This window comes from Dreissena polymorpha, chromosome 8 (assembly GCF_020536995.1).
Source record: "Dreissena polymorpha isolate Duluth1 chromosome 8, UMN_Dpol_1.0, whole genome shotgun sequence".
Lineage (NCBI taxonomy): Eukaryota > Metazoa > Mollusca > Bivalvia > Myida > Dreissenidae > Dreissena > Dreissena polymorpha.
Genome location: NC_068362.1, coordinates 87,708,920 through 87,726,929, shown reverse-complemented (window position 1 = coordinate 87,726,929; position 18,010 = coordinate 87,708,920). Strand labels below are relative to the sequence as shown.

Below are 18,010 nucleotides of genomic sequence, written 5' to 3'. Positions count from 1 at the left end.
AATGGCGCATCTCTGTGCCCCACAGGGTCCGCTCATATTAGGCTTTCGGAAGAACATCCTATTGTGTTTTTGTGCACTAGGATGTCTTGCAGGTTGCAATCCCTTCTGAAGGCTACTAATGGGGGCTCAGAGAACACTTCATTCTATCAGACATGTGCAGCGTGTGTAGGTGTCTACAGATGATATGGCCAATGCTGGGTAGTACGCGCTACAATGTTATCACAAGCGGAATCCTTGTATTATGCTTCAAGTTTGCCTTTTCGCCTAAAAGGTCCTTTCTCTTTTTATTGTCGACCTTTATCAATTCGGTCTCCACAAACGCCCCGTCATATCCACATTTCATGAGCTGTTTTTTCACCGCCTGTCTGTGCTTCCGGTAGTCAACCTCCTCTGAACAGATTTTCTTCGCACGCACACCCAGACCATATTTTTTGTAGACTCCGGGTGCGAAGAATCCCTGTGTAGGTACAAGTGTTTATCGGTAGGCTTAGTATATAGGTCGGTTTGAAGGCGCCCGTTGCGTATTGATGTCACCCTGTCCAGGAACTCTAGTTTTTCTGAAGAATAGCGGAGCTCAAGTTTAATGCGAGGGTTGATTTCATTTCCGTGTGTGTGGAAAGTTTTAAGTGCCTCGATACCATGCGTCCGTAAGCCCCACACATCATCCACAAACCGGAAGTACGCAAGTGGTTGCTTTTCTGACCGCCGAAACAGTTCCTCTTCCCAAGCACCCATGTTGGTTAATGCATAGTTCACCCCGAGGCGTGAACCAATTGCTGTCCCTTCAGTCTGTATAAAGTGTTCGTCGTTGAATGAAATATATATGAGTGTGTGAATAATGAATATTTATCAAAATGCAAAAAATGCAGCACATATTTTTACGCCCTGTTAATTATTCAATATTTGCATTGAAATACTGGAGTAATTGAAAGCTTAAGAATCTTACAGGCGCTATCAACACGACAGCAGCGAACATCGAAGTGAAGACTTTAAAGCCGCCTCCCCCACCCACCCTGCGAGACTTCCTAAACCCTAACGTGGGCAAGTGCATCATTGAGACTGACAATATGTTTCAACAGGAGCAACTCACAGGTGATTCTGTGTTTTTTTGTTGTCATGTTAATTTAGCTTACCCGTGTAATAGGTAGGGTAAGCTTTTGAGTTAGCCATATGTCATCTGTGCATTATGTTTTCAGGTAATTTTTCTTTCATATTACATCTTTTCTTAACTGCTGGTCAGATTTTAATGAAACTTAGTCAAACGATTCTTTTGTGAGCCTCATTTAAAATTGTACAAAGCGTTTGAATCTACTTCATATGTAGGTCGCAGGAGCTAAAAAATAGATTTTAAAATGAAATTGTACAAAGCGTTTCAGTCTGCTGCATAGATGGTCACAAGTGCAAAAAATAGATTTTAAAATGAAATTGCACAAAGCGTTTTAGTCTGCTTCATAATGTTGGTCAAAAGAGCTAAAAATAGATTTTAAATAAAAACTTATATATATCTTCCTCTCTGAAATTGCAAGGGTCAGAGGTATGATATTTGGATACAAAATCATATGGTGGTCCTCCGCTAAGTTTATTCGATTCATCCTGCTGGGGGTCAAAACTGGCCATGCCCCATGGTTCAGACAATTCATATGGACTTATATTTTAACTTATTTAAGGATAATGTTCTGCTCTGAAATCACATGTCCCAGATCTTAAACTGGCCACACCCTATGGTTCTGGCAATTCATATGGACTAATATATTAACTTATTTATATTAAGAATATTGTTCTCTGAAAGCACAAATCCCAGATCTTTTATGTTGGGTATGAAACCTTAGATACTGATAATGCCCCTGGTGTCAAAACTGGCCTTGCATATTTCTTAAATAGATTATATAAAATAATTCACCTACTATCTTTTCTTGTTCAGATTTTTAAGTGCCAAAACATCAACAACAGCAGTAGTGACCTGTTGAAATCATAATCCGAAACACGTTAGAAGAAAAAAAAATTAGTAAAAATATTGCCAAGTATGTGGCATAAAATGAATGCCAATTTTATAAAATCCATAACAATGAACATAATACTGCAAGTGTATGAGGCCTTTTATTGAGAAAACATGGGATGTTGGTCTCAATGTTTCACCCATGTAAAAGTGTTTAATAATAATTATTTTCTAAGATCTTGTAGTTTATTATCTTCTTTTTTATGCCCCCGAAGGAGGGCATATAGTGATCGGACCGTCCGTCTGTCTGTCTGTCTGTCTGTCTTTCCGTCACACTTTGCGTTTAGGTTTTGCGTTTAGGTTTCAATAAATGCTCATAACTTCTATGTCGCTTCAGATAGCAACTTGATATTTGGCATGCATGTTTATCTCATGGAGCTGCACATTTTGATTGGTGAAAGGTCAAGGTTATCCTTCAGGTCAAAGGTCAAATATATGGCTTCAAAGCGGTGCAGAAGGGGACATTGTGTTTCTGACAAACACATCTCTTGTTTTATTTTAACAGGGACTCAACAAGTTTACCAGGCATTTGCTGATCAAGAGAAAATCGTCATGGAAAATGACAACAAATATAAGAAAGATTTGCAGCCTGGCTTTCCCAAGCCTCCAGAAACCTGGTACAATAATTTGTTTATGTGGATTTTTTCGTTAGTTTTCAACGTTATTTCAGGCATATCATGGCAGTCAGTAAACCTACTACTTAAGGCAATGGTTCTATTACTATGACCATAGAATTGGTGAATGGTGAAGCTAGCTTGTGTATTTGTTAATAAAAGATCAAGATTTATAAAGGGCACAGTGACCTTGCCTCATTCCCCACTCTTAAACCTTTCTGTCCCCAAAAGAAACCAAGGTTATGTTCAACCCAGGAAACACACTCCAGCCTGTAACACTACACCTTTGACTTTTAATGCAATCAAACTGAAATATTTAACCCTTTCCCACTCAGAAGCAAACTGTAAATGGCTATGTGCAAACAGAATACAACCAGAACAGCCTGCAAGTAACTCGCAGTCTGTTCAGGTTTTATGCTGTTTGCTGCTCATCAGTATCTTAGGAATGGAAATGAAGCCTTTACAACTTAAATTTAGTAAGAAAGGTCTTTAATTTAACTTTCTTAGGGACTACAAATGCGTCAAAATACATATCTAAGTGGTAAAGGGTTAAATTGCATAGTCATTTTATTAGGAAAAGGCTATTCGCTCATAATACCTGGAACCCAATGCCTTACAACTGACGTATTATAATATCTGTGTGTTCTATTTATTGTAAATCAAAATTAAATTCAATCCTTAAATGAAATATTTGACATTGAATAATCAGGCACATTTGTTTGAACTCTAGGTTTCCTGCAACGGATGCGGAGAAGGAATCATCTGCTGTGGGAATGAAGAAGACTCGGAAGCACATTCGAGGTCACCGTAGATGGAAAAATCTTCCAGAATCCATTGATGTAAGTTTCACATTAAGATATGGGTGGCGTTATGCGAAACTGGATCTTATACCATATGCAACCAGCATAGCTCGAAATCAGAGCTTAAGTTGTCTAGCTCCAAAGTGATATGTCATTTCTGAGGTTAAGACTCTAGGGTTATGCGCAATTTTGGGTAGTGGTATTTCTATGCAATAAAATAATATGTATATTTTTTATAGTTATACATGTATTGAATTATTTTTTTTTAAAGTAAGTTAAATCTGCATAAGTCTTTAAAATGTGTTATACCCATCATGCTATGAGCTTTTGTCTACAACTAATTATCCCCCGCCATAGGCGGAGGGATATTGTTTTGGCGTTGTCTGTCCGTCTTTCCGTCCGTCTTTCCGTCCGTCTTTCCGTCCGGAGCCATATCTTGGAAGTGCTTTGACGGATTTCATTGAAACTTGGTATGAGTACATATATGGATAAGTGAATGATGCACGCCAAATGGAATTGTGCACCATCTGTTAATAACGGAGTTAAAGCCCTTTGTATCTTGAAAAAATGCTTTTTTTGTGTGTCCGGAGCCATATCTTGGAAGTGCTTTGGCGGATTTCATTGAAACTTGGTATGGGTATGTATATCAATACGAGGATGATGCACGCCAAATGGCATTGTACACCATCTGTTTATAACGGAGTTATGGCCCTTTGTATCTTAAAAAATGCTTTTTTGAGTGTCAAATATAACATTTTTGTGTCCAGAAGCATATTGGCGGGGGATATCGATTCAACAAATTTGCTTGTTTTTATAATAACCCTTTTATAATAGTATAGTGGTCCTCTAAGAGAGTTTTTAAATATTAATATTTTTGTTATATCTGAATAATGGCAAGACAAAAACATATGTAATTTAAAAACTGGACATTTAATTCCAAAGTAAAACAGTTCACCATGGGCCGCAATGTTCTAAAACAGTAGTCAGTCTCATGCAATATGTAAAACAATGATCAATGTATAATTAAAATTCTACTTAGAATAATGGTATCGAAAACAAAACTAGCAATTCCTGTCCAATGTGGCCAATTTTCATGGAATTTATTTTTCTTTGAAAATCTTAACAATATCATTTGCACCTTCTAGTATGATTTTTTTATAAAGGAGGAGTCATGTATAAAAGTTTACAAGTCTGATGCTTGAAATCTACTTTTGCTAAAAAATAGGCATATTCACCAAAAATAGCTTTGGTTTTAATATCTTCCATCATAATGGCAATGATTCTAGAAAGAGACGGATTTCACGCCTAATGGCTACAAAAATGGCCTAGCAAAGTCAACAAAAATAGCTAAGGGTTGAATATCTTCCATTATTATGCCCCCAGATCGAAAGATCGGGGGTATATTGTTTTTGGCCTGTCTGTCTGTCATTCATTCATTGTGTGTGTTCCAAAACTTTAACCTTGGTTAAAGTTTGATAACTTTTGCATTATTGAAGATAGCAACTTCATATTTGGCATGCATGTGTATCTCGCGATGGGAATCAACATTTTGAAATGTGAAAAGTCAAGGTCAAGGTCATCCTTCAAGGTCAAAGGTCAAATATCATTGTATTTTTCTTTCCTAAATCTTTAACCTTCGTTAAAGTTTGGTCATAACTTGTTCAATATTGAAGATAGCAACTTGATATTTGGCATGCATATGTATCTCATGAAGCTGCAAGTTTTTAGTGGTGAAAGGTCAAGGTCATCCTTCAAGGTCAAAGTTCAAATTTATGGTTTCAAAGCAGCGCAATAGGGGGCATTGTGTTTCTGACAAACACATCTCTTGTTATGGCAATGATTCTAAGAAAAGAAGGATGCCAAGCCATACAGCTACAAAAATAACCTGGCATATTCAGCAAAAATAGCTTAGGGTTTTATATCTTCCATTATCATGGCAATGATTCTAGGAGGAGACGGATGCCAAACCATATGGCTTTGATCCTGAACGTCATCGAGAGCCTACTATAAGCACCATCAAAGCCACGAAGACCAATTGGGCTCTAATGAAAGCCAGTCAGTACAAACAGAATGTGTTTAAATGCCCCCACCCTCTTCCTCAATGTATTTGTTAACCAGCTGCATTTAATGGAGCCACTCTCTGGGCTAAATGCATATGCGTCAAGTGTTAGTGCATAGGCTAATCAGGGACAACACTTTCCGCTTGTATTTTGTTGTTTAAAGGTAGTTTTTTCTTAGGGAAAATCCAAATAAGGCCAATAGAGTCACTCTGATTAGCTCGTGCAGACTACACAGGCTTATCTGTGACAACACTTCATTCTCAAGCATTATTAACCCTTTAAGTGCTGGAACCGAATTTTGAAGGCCTTAGCAAACAGTTTGGATCCAGATGAGACGCCACAGAACGTGGCATCTCATCAGGATCCAAACTGTTTGCTATTCTGATAGTATTCTTTGAAAAAAAATCGAAGAAATGGCTAATTTTAGAAATTCAGCAGACAACATTTTAGCAGATGACAAATTTCCCAGCATGAAAAGGGTTAAAGCCTTGTTTTGCCAGAGTGAGGCTCATTTGTTAACAAACTGGTTTTTCACAAATTTGGAAACTGTAATGAATTCACCAACTCATCTGTTGTACATCGTTTTCAGTGTTAATTTGTTTGCACATGACCCTAAATTTCCTTTCAGTTGTTAACAGACAGACCTTTCACAATTTGTGATTTGCAAGTTTCACAGTCAAATTTTGGTCTAACGTGTTCTATTTTGCACTTTAGGCCAGAGTTTTTTTTATCTTCTGTTTAACGGGAGCGCCGTATCCAATTTTCCGAAAAGTGAAATAAAAATAAAATGTAAAAAAATAATTTTATTTTTATTTTTTCCTCCGCATCCAACAAAAAGTGTTCTTCTAAAAAAAGTTATTAGTGTATTTTAGCCTTGGCTGTTTTACAAAACAATGCTGTTTTTACAAAACAAATAACTTTGAAAACACCCCGAAGTCATAACATTTTATCGGCGAAAAAGTATGTCCGAATTTAGTACACATCCCAAAAATAGGTTGGTTTTACATGATATGTTATTTGTTTATCAGATGAAATTCATTTCACCCTAATTTTAAAGTAAATCCATAAACAAACAATACCTGTAAAGCAACCTCCCATTTAAATTCCAGCAAACACAATTTATTTCCTCACACCCGATAAAAATAAATACAAATAATCCAATAAAGTTAAATCTCCGATAGTTTTCACACATTGCGTCCTCTATGGAGCTAATGTATTAATGCTGTATCTGACAGTACTGCATGCTGCCGGTAACATAGTATTGATCAATGCCTTTTTGCCATTTGCCATCTGCTGAGGTGTTACAAGTTTACAGTTTTAACTCCTAGTTATCGTCCCCAATATCAAAGACCTTTGATGTCTACCGACAACATTGACAGGTTGCTTTTTGAGTGATTGGTTTAATTGACGTCATTTGTTAACACTGTTGTGATTGTCAAAGACTTGTGTATGTAAATGTTTTTATTGTTGTTTCTACTGCAATTTGAGTATAGGGTAATTATAATGTTTTATTTAGAAGACAAAATAAATATTAAATATTAATGTATAATACCAAAATACCCCCCCCCCCCCAAGTAACGTTTTCCATATATAAAAATGCTCACCCTTCCAACTTTAAGCGCCCAGTCAAGGAACGAAGGATAGAAAAAAAGTCACATGCTTGAGTACATTTCAACCCATGCGCATTGCACATTTTTCTCGCATAAAAAAAACAGTGGAGCGATACAGGGCCCGACCATGGCCCTCTTGTTTCTCTATTTTAATCGTTATTTATAGCTTATTTTACCAATTTATGGAAACATAAGTTCTATTAGTCACATACTCTGGTCTTTTTTTATTTTATTGAATTTAAGAATAGAAGTGAACTTGATTCCTGTTTGGAAATAATTTACTTGATCATACCAGTATTTTAAAAGTGCATAAAATTCAGTGTGTGGTTAATTTTGGCGAGTTATGATTTCACAAGACATCAATTTTACTTACACAAAATCCTGAAACACCCACACAGTTTTAACTAACCCAATTCAAATGTTAGTAAAAAATCTGAAGCATCCTTGCGGTCACAGCCCTTTAACCCTATTGCTAACCCTTCAATAACCCCGTTTTTTCACAGGACACTGCTGAAATACTAAGGGTTCAAGCTCCAGGCACAGAACCGCAGAAGTCATCAGACCCTCGGTACCGCAAGACAGCCAAAAACAATGCCTCTCTGATACAGATCAGTCAGTATTACTTACACATCAGATCTACGCTGATAATTAACCCTTTCAGTGCGAATTTTGAAGGCCTTTGCAAACAGTTTGTATCCAGATGAGACGCCACAGAACATGGCGTCTCATCAGGATCCAAACTGTTTGCTATTCTGATAGTATTCTTTGAAAAAAATGGAAGAAAATGCTAATTTTAGAAATTCTGCAGACAACATTTTAGCAGACAACAAATTTCCCAGCATGCAAAGGGTTAAATGAACCTCGCTCTGGGAAAACTGTGTTTCATGGTTTCTGTGCAGGCTTATCAGGAACGACACTCTCTGCGCCTATGGATTTTTATGCTCCCCCAAATTTTTTTGGGGGAGCATGTAGTCGCCGCTTCGCCCGTCCGTGCGTCCGTCCGTCCGTCCATCCTTGCACAATTTTTGTCCAGGCTATTTCTCAGCAATTAATGACCGTAATTCAATTAAACTTTATGGGAAGCTTCACTACCATGAGGAGATGTGCATATTATCAGCCAGTTCTGGTCGGATGATTTTTCACAGAGTGATGACCCTTTGAAATTTTCCATTAACTGTACATATAGTGAAATTCTTGTCCGGGCTATTTCTCAGCAACTAATGACCGTTATTCAATTAAACTTTATTGGAAGCTTCACTACCATGAGGAGATGTGCATATTATCAGCCAGTTCTGGTCGGATGATTTTTCACAGAGTTATGACCCTTTGAAATTTTCCATTAACTGTACATATAGTGAAATTCTTGTCCGGGCTATTTCTCAGCAACTAATGACCGAAATTTAATGAAACTTTATGGGAAGCTTCACTACCAAAAGGAGATACGCATTTTATCAGCCAGTTCTGGCCAGATGATTTTTCACAGAGTTATGGCTCTTTGAAATTTTCCATTAACTGTACATATAGTGCAATTCTTGTCCGGGCTATTTCTCAGCAACTAATGACTGGAATTCAATGAAACTTTATGGGAAGCTTCACTACCAAGAGATGTGCATATTATCAGCCGGTTCTCGTCGGATGATTTTTCACAGAGTTATGGCCCTTTGAAATTTTCCATTGTACATATAGTGCAATTCTTGTCCGAGCTATTTCTCAGCAACTAAGTACGGGAATTCAATGAAACTTTATGGGAAGCTTCACTACCAACAGGAGATGTGCATATTATCAGCCGGTTATGGTCGGATGATTTTTCAGAGAGTTATGGCCCTTTGAAATTTTCTATAAACTGTACATAAAGTGCAATTCTTGTCCGGGCTTTTTCTCCCCAACTACTTACTGGAATTCAATGCAGCTTTATGGGAAGCTTAACTACCTTGAGGAGATGCACATGTTATTTGTGGGTTCTAGTTAGATGATTTATTATGCTCCCCCAAAATTTATTTTGGGGGGAGCATATAGTCGCCACTTCGTCTGTCTGTGTGCGTCTGTCTGTCTGTCCGTCCTTGCAAAATTTTTGTCCGGGCTATTTCTCAGCAACTAATGACCAGAATTTAATGAAACTTTATGGGAAGCTTCACTACCAAGAGGAGATGTGCATATTATCAGCGGGTTCTGGTGGGATGATTTTTCACAGATAAATGGCCCTTTGAAATTTTCTAAAAAAAAATTATTGTCCCCCCAACTACTGTGCCCTCAAGTCGTTTCCTTTTATCTGAATATATAGTGCAATATTGTGACAAAAAAACTTTGTGGAGCATCACCTGTCTCCGACGGTTTCTGTTTTTAAAGGCGGTCTCGTCTTAACAAAAATCTAGTGTAGGCTGAAAGTAATGTTCCAGATAAGCCTGTGTTGACTGCACAGGCTAATGTGGGACAACAGATTACATGCATGCATTAAGCCCCGTTTTCCCAGACCGTGGCTCTCATAAAGTCAACTAACATTGGCGTTAATTGTTTGAAATTGTTGCCGTATACTATTGGTTTAATTGTGTCTTGTTCTGAGAAAACTGGGCTTAATTCATGTGCGTAAAGTGTTGTCCCAGATTAGCCTGTGCAGTCCGCAAAGGCTAATCAGGGACGACACTTTCCTCCTTAACTTGATTTTGGGTAAGGAGGGACTTCCTTGAAACTAAAGATACCATTAAAGCGGAAAGTGTCGTCCCTGATTAGCCTGTGCGGACTGCATCCCTATTTATAACTTTAGTTTTCATTATAACTCCATAAATTTGAACTTCACTTAACATACTTGTTAAAAGCACTTATTGTCATATTTGACCCAGTTTTCCCAGAACAATGCCCATATAAAGTCGACTTACTTTAACCCTTTGCATGCTGGGAAATTTGTCGTCTGCTAAAATGTTGTCTGCTGAATTTCTAAAATTAGCATTTTCTTCGATATTTTTTCAAAGAATACTATCAAAATAGCAAACAGTTTGGATCCTGATGAGACGCTACGCTCTGTGGCGTCTCATCTGGATCCAAACTGTTTGCAAAGGCCTTTTAAATTTGGTTTCAGCACTGAAAGGGTTAATGTTAATGGTAATATATTGTTGCCTTATACTAGTATTTGTTGAAGTGATTATAACTTTCATCAGTTTTCATTATTAATCCATGAATTTGAACTTCAGTTTTATTGTTAATTAAACATTACTACCTAAAATGGATGGTAGTGATACTTCAGGTTATAAGTAAATGTAATTGGGATTAATTGTTTGGGTACATGTAAGTTACTACTGCACGTAACTCTGACCTGCAATATTTCTGAATTATATCTATTTTTTTGCACAGTTATATACACCATCAGAGATTTAAGAGACTTGGACTAACATGATTCCCATTTTGTTCTAGCCAAAAATAATTATTTTTGGTTACTCTTAGGTTTTGGACATTCTGATTTTTAGCCATAATTTATTGCACATATTTTTCCATTATTTTATATGACTATTAAATTTAATTAAAATTCTAACCAGTTTGATTAACTTGTATAAAGAAAGTTGAGATAATTATGAAAAAATATTTGTTATACGGTGTATCATTCAATAATTATTTAGTACTTAATAAATAAAAGGATCATGCTTTTGTAAATAGAAATAATTTAAACTTGAAATTATTATCCAGAATTTGGAAGTAAACACAAAAAATGTTTTTGAAAATTCTATAAGATAGTTTTATTTAAAAAACAAAAACATGTATGATTCTTAACTCTTTCCCACTCATAAGCAAAGTGAAAAGGGCTTTATGCAACCAACATAAAACCAGAACAGCATGCAAGTCACGCACAGTCTTTTCAGGTTTTATGCTGTTTGCTGCTAATCAATATTTTAGAGTTGGACATAAAGCTTTTAAAACTTGAATCTAGAAAGAAAGGTCTCAAATTTAAGTTGAATTCTAAACCCTTTCCCGCTAAGAAGCAAAGTGAAAATGGCTATGTGCAAACATCATAAAACCAGAACAGCCTGCGAGTAACTCGCAGTCTGTTTAAGTTTTTATGCTGTTTGCTGCTTATCAGCATCTAAGGGTTGGAATTGAAGCCTTTAAAAATTAATCCAGTAAGAAAAGTCTTATATTAAATTTAACTTTCTAAGGGACTACAAATGCCTTAAAATACGTATTTAATTGGTAAAGGGTTAAGGGACTACAAACGCATCAAAATGAATATCCTACCGGGAAAGGGTTAAATTAAGTTAGTAACTGCCTGATGTAATTGTTGATCTCTGCAACACAGCGGCTGATGTGAAAGGCCTTGATTTCACGGACAGATCTAGTCCTGTACGGGGGTATACCCCCGCTGAGTTGTTACGCAAGCTTCAGGCCGAGAAGAGAAGCACGGGCTTCTCAAATGATCCGAAATTAATACGTGCGTGTCATGTTGTTGTGAACAGAGTTGATGGTTGACCCAGTTATGCAGAGTTGGTTTTGTAATTTTTTGTTTCTGGTTATTTGCTGTTTTCAAAGACATATTATGATGAGTTATACAGATTTATGCATTTTTTGTTATGCTTAATGTGAATTTCAGGTGCATGTTGTCTGGAACATATACATATATGTGTTCATGTACAGTGGTTTAGTGTAAATATTTCTACTATTGAAATTTAAAAAAATGAATCATATAATATTAATGTGTAATGCAATAGCTCAGAATATTTGAATGCTTAAATTCAACCACAGATTTTTTTATTGGTCTGTACTTTATGTTGTACCACAAAGTAGATTTAATGTATGTATTGTGAGTGGGGATGGAACCCGTGACCTCTCGGTCACTAGGCGAACATCATATCTATAATACCAAGGCGACCTCTAATTAAAGTTGAAATGAACAAGAAACCAACTCTCAAAAGACACTCACATAACCATGAACAATTCTTAAAAATAATTATGTTCAACATAGACAGCTAGTGCTTATAAATCAAGATGCATGCATTTTGCTTGTGAACAGATGTGTGTATGATACACCCAATTTTGAGATGGAAAGAATTGGTGTGGGTGCTAAGATGTTTTGTTGTGCAAAGACATTTAATAATGGAAAGAGATTTTTACATAATTATGTTGTTCATAATTATTTTAACATAATAGTTTTACAAAAGTTGTCTTTGATTTAGATATGAAACTATTATTTTTGGACGCAGCGGTAACATGCATGTAAATAAAATACTATTTCCTGGTACATAATTATCTTAATTTGTTTTTAAGTATTTCTTTTAATTTTTTTCTTGTAAAGAAATTATCCTAACTTTATATGATACTCATTTATATAAATTCTGTATTAAACGCAGAATGTTGAGACATTTTTATATAAGATGTGGTATTAGTGTCCACTTATGTTTGCCATTGCAGTGTAAAAATATGTTTTGTTTCTCTTGCAGATAAAATTATATGCATACAGATATGCTCTTTTTTTCAGATATTCCTTAACCTTTAGATTGTAAAATAAAAGCCGTGTTATTTATGTTGGCTCAGTATCTGGAATTATCGTCTATTTAACAATGAGATATTCATATTTTAAAAAGATTTTATTTATATTATTTACTTAAATTTAGAGTTGATTTCATAAAACCATATCTTGTTACTGGTAGAAAAATAAATATTTATGTTAAGTGTGCTTATAAATATTTTCATTGTAATATACAATTTACTCACAGTCACTCACTGTTTAGATTTTATGTTGTTTGCTGCTTATCAGTTCCTTATTTTTTGTAAATGACCCTTTAAAACTTTAATCGAAAAAGACAAGTTTAACATTTAATTTACTTCTTTTAGGGACTGTAAACAAGTCAAAGTGCGTGTCTGGGGGGTTTACTAACAAATACTTTTCCTTACATCTCTTAGTTGATGAATGGCGCAGCAAGTGGCACCTGGCCGGCCAGTACGTGGACAGCACGCCGGACGACCTGATTCGGGACATGGCCGACATTCAGCCTCATGTCCGACTCAAGGCCATTGTAATTTGCGCTAAGGCTGCTGATTACAAACCACCTGAAGGTAGCTGCTTTGCTTTAATATAATTTTCTCATTCTGAAGAAGATTGTATAGCCTTTGATAGGATTCTCGTTTCTTTGGTCAATTTAAGAATCATGATTTTTCTCCTGTTGTGATTTTGGTGTGATAGTATTCAAACGCACTTTTAAGTATCCAAACTTGTTGTTTGTTCTTAATATGATGCTATTAAATAATTATACACTCAAAGTGGGGCTAAGAGCATGTGCGTAAATTGTTGTACCCGATTACCCTGCGCAGTCCTTTCAGCGATTTCAGCCTTAATTGCATTTTATGTTCAAATTAAGTTTCTTCTGAACAGAAATCAATTCTAGGCGGAAAGGGTCTTCATGATAAGCCTGTGTGGACTGAGCAGGCATAATCTCTGACGACACATTACACAAAGGCACCAGCCCTGTGTACCAATAGCAAGACTGAAAAATATTATTGTTCTAAAGAAGATTGTATAACATTTGGTAAATTTAAGTGATAATGATGTTGTTTTTTCTCCTCATGTTATTTTTGTGTGATAGTATTTAAATCCTATACACATAAAAGTATGCAAAAATGTAGTTTTTTTAGCTCGGCTGTTTTCGGAGAAAACCCGAGGTATTGTCACCTCGCTAATCTGGAATTATTCCCAGAGCACTTAAATATTATCAGTCCCTGGTATGACACTTCTCACACCAATACCACCATACTCTGTAGATCACGGTATCCAGCTGAACTTCATGGAGAAAGAGTCTGCGGTCGACCTGCCAGAGAAGCTGTTTGTGGCCTTGGAATGCCTGCTTGAGGACCCCGTGGAGAAAGTGAAAACTGCCGCCGCCATTACCCTGTACTCTCTGAACAGGCCTTGCAAAATGGTGAGCCCCCTTTTGTGAGCTGTAACGTTATGTGATTACTTGAGCCGCTGTCTGTGAAAATTGGTTGTAATTCATGTGTTTGAAGTGTCGTCCCAGATTTTACAGACTAAGCATTGACCACTCTCTCTGCGTTTATGGTGTTTTAGTTCAAAAAGGGGTCTATTCTAAACCGAAATCCAGTGTAAGCAGAAAGTGTTGTCCCTGATTATTGTGTGTGGACTTCACAAGCTAGTCTGGGATGACACTTAAACTCTTCATTAACCCTTTCAGTGCGGGAACCGAATTTAAAAGGCCTTTGCAAACAGTTTGGATCCAGATGAGACGCCACAGAACGTGGCGTCTCATCTGGATCCAAACTGTTTGCTATTCTGATAGTATTCTTTTTTTAAAAAATGAAGAAAATGCTTATTTTACAAATTCAGCAGATGACAAATTTCCCAGCATGCAAAGGGTTAAGCCCAATTTTCCTAGCATGCGGCTCATGTTATAAAAATCATTAAACTCCAGGTGGACAGTTTTGTCCTTAACAAACTAAGCTAATCAATACAAAAAGAGGCTTTTACATCAGTGTTGAATTTTACGGGTCCCCAGGACTTGTTATAATACAATATTAAAAGGTCTGGTCAATAAAAGTGAAGGTTCAATAATTTTTTACAGCATACTTATCTTGCGTAGATGATCAAGATTAAAAGCTAATAAACAAATCATGTAGCTATTTACTTGCATATATCTCGAATTAGCATTGCACTGTTGTGATTTTTGGTTATAATGATTATAAGGTGTTATAAGGTTACATGTGAGTGCATGTTTCACATCAATGAAATAATTTTGACAATTAATTTGATATACCAGAGCTCCAGATAAGGATTTGTGAAATTAGTAACGGTACTGCCACTGACAGAAAGAAAAGGAGTAACACTTAAAATCAATTAGTACCTGTACTACCATATCCAAAAATACAGGTAGTACTGTACTACCCGTGTTCTTGTATATTGAAATGTATATAACTGACTTTACAGAAACATTTGCAGCAATTATAATAAATATATGTAGCTTCTTAAACAGTTACTGCATTAGGTTTTCCATTCTGAATTATGATGCAAATACAACTACACATTAAAACTAATGACTAATACTATTCCTTCATTTTTCTTGACAAGAAAACACAAGCCAACTAGTAAGCTTAGTAAATGAACACTAATTATTTCACTGTCTCATCCGTTTTCCATCGTGTATTCTAACGTTTTAAGCCACCGATGCAATAAAATCGTTTAATATCGGGGCGACAATGTCTTTTTCCGGGTTTACAGATTAAATGTCAGGATGGTTAGACTACACCGTATGTAGTCATTATATGACAACAAAGTGTTGTTTTGAACCGCTTTCGGTTAAGCCGGCATTCCATTGCGCGCAGACATATTGTTTTTGACGAATTTACAAGTTACAGGAAATCACGCGACAGAATAGACAATAATATATGAACCCAGTCTACAACTTTTCGGTAATTTAAATTTACGAAAAGCGCCGTTAGGTTAGAGACCAACAAATCACGCCGCGCTGACGCAGACATATCGGTACAGCCAGATTTTTGTCGTAAATGCGTAAAATGGATATTAATGTCGTAATTGTACGTCCAGTTTATAAAAATAAATGCGTAAATCTTCATGAAAAAGGCGTATTTAAGGCTGTACGGCCCTTATCTGGAGCTCTGATATACAGTTCAACATGTTAAAATAATGTGCATTAAATAGGACACACATACAGTCCAACCCCTACCTCCGGTCACCCCTCATCGCCGGTCACTCCGTGTAGGCCGCCGGTTTGTGCCACGACCGTCGATAAACACTATATAATGCACCCCTCTTAAGCGGTAACCCCGTTTCTCCGGCCAGCGGCCAGCTATTTTGCATCCCAAATGTTAAACTTCCCCCATATGAGTGATCTCGCGCATGTAAGTCAGTCATGTACATTGGCAAAATTACACCGACGCACCGGCGATACAATCGATGCTTACTTCCAGTCTGCGGTTTAGGCTCTGTAGTACTGAAGCGTGATGTGTGATAAACATTTTGACAGCCAGTTTGCAAATTGCAATTAATTAGCGGCGGATTATCGGGTTATCGGGTTAAAAGCAATATGCGACCATCTGATATTTTTGTTTCCGCATGTGCGAATATCACCTATTATTACTGGAAAAGAGATTATTAATTTATAATTTATTATTTGTAGTTGTTGAATCATGCTATTTCAAGCACACATTATGACAATTATCGGCCAATTAAAAGTTAAAAAGAACAAAGAAACTTTTAGCCGAAATCAACTGATCTACATGTTCTCTGTGCTACAAAGTTTTTATCAAAAAATCAATACACACACGCGTTTCACGTGACATTGTACATTGGTGCATAATTTTCACGCGCATTTGTCGGGACAAAGGAAATATATGAGGACTTTTTTGATGCTAGAATTTGTAAACATCTCGTTAACATAAAACAATCGGGAATGTTTTTCGGATTACAAATTATTTAGGTATTCTCATTTGGGAATTAAACAAAGCATTAATATTTGTTTTTATATTCACAATTATTTCAATATATTAATTTATATAAAACCCTTTACGCGGCGAAAAAATGTTTTATAATTTATGCATGAAAAGCACGATTGCCAGGAGGATTACACCCGGTTGCTTTAATCAGTCTCTTAAGTAACTGGACACGATTTTATCGTAGAGGAGATCACTGTCGGGACCAATTCGTGCAGTAGGTATTACAAAGCCATAAAACTGCAATAAACCAATTAAATTATCGATTGATAGTGACACGGGAGTCATTCACGCATAACTGATTCACAACTGTTCGCATCTAAAGTGCATTGGGACCATACAATGCGCATTGTGTAAACAATGAATCATGAGAATGATTCTTTTTCATTGACTTGATTCTGATGATGATGATGATATTGATGATGATTAGAAAGATGAATACTATTTTTTTGAATGAAAACTTTGTTTTATAGCTGATTTTAGAAAGGAAGAAATACAATTATTTTAAGTCTATACATTGTTTAGTATATGTACACATATTTACCATTTTGTTATACAAAAATTGAACAGTTGGCCATGCCCTCATCAACTCCAGACTCCCTATGACCCAACCCCCTCTTAAGAGGCCACCCCGCTTAAGCAGCCAATTTGGCCGTTTCCCTTGACTGGCTGCTTAAGAGGGGTTGGACTGTAGTTAAATTAGTCCTTACCCAAAATTGACAAGCATTTGATGCAGATAATTGCATACAGTAAAACCCTGTTTCAAATGCTTATAGGGCCTTGTTCTGGGTAAACAAGATTTAAGGCATAATTATGCGTAAAGTGTCTTTCATGATAAGCCTTGCAGTCTGCACAGGCTAATCAGGGCATGCACTTAATGCTTTAATGGCATTTTTGGTTTAACCGAAGTTTCTTGTAAACAAAAAATCCAGTTTTGGCAGAAAGAGTCATCCCTGATTAGCCTGCACAGTCTTATCTGGGATGACACTTTACGCACATGCAGTAAGCCCAGTCTTATCTGGGATGACACTTTACGCACATGCAGTAAGCCTGCACAGTCTTATCTGGGATGACACTTTACGCACATGCAGTAAGCCCAGTTTCCCCAAAATGAAGCTCTCGCATTTAAGACAGGGTTTTGATTGATGCAATTATCTGCATCAAATTATTCTAAATGTTGTATCAGGATCCATTTGTTTGGCTATTGTTCCCAGGCTGAAGACATCTTGAACACGGCCATGGGGTCTGAGAACCCGGTAGACCGCTGGGCGGCTGCTCAGTGCCTCGCTCACTACGGGGTGTGTGACTCTGACGTCATCAGCGAGATCCTCAGACAGGTCATGACAACTGAGGACACTATCAAACACGAGCGCGGAATCAGCATGCTGGGAAATCTCAGCATATCCTCGGTATGTTGATTTGTGAAGTTACAATGACTATTAAACACGAGCGCGGTATCAGTATGCTGGGAAATCTCAGCATATCCTCGGTA

The 18,010-nt window shown here is 36.7% G+C and overlaps 1 protein-coding gene across 4 annotated transcripts in view; it reads left to right on the top strand.

Moving 5' to 3' along the window:
* LOC127840875 (HEAT repeat-containing protein 4-like) overlaps positions 1–18,010 on the top strand; it is a 124,028-nt gene that overhangs the window by 13,719 nt on the left and 92,299 nt on the right. For 3 of the 4 annotated variants that reach the window (XM_052369305.1, XM_052369307.1, XM_052369304.1), the window contains 8 exons: positions 949–1,092; positions 2,502–2,613; positions 3,341–3,449; positions 7,584–7,692; positions 11,363–11,494; positions 12,964–13,116; positions 13,819–13,976; positions 17,733–17,927. In XM_052369305.1, the coding sequence (XP_052225265.1) occupies positions 949–1,092; positions 2,502–2,613; positions 3,341–3,449; positions 7,584–7,692; positions 11,363–11,494; positions 12,964–13,116; positions 13,819–13,976; positions 17,733–17,927 (1,112 nt within the window). The remainder of the gene's footprint in view (positions 1–948; positions 1,093–2,501; positions 2,614–3,340; positions 3,450–7,583; positions 7,693–11,362; positions 11,495–12,963; positions 13,117–13,818; positions 13,977–17,732; positions 17,928–18,010) is intronic. The other variant, XM_052369306.1, reaches the window with a different exon arrangement.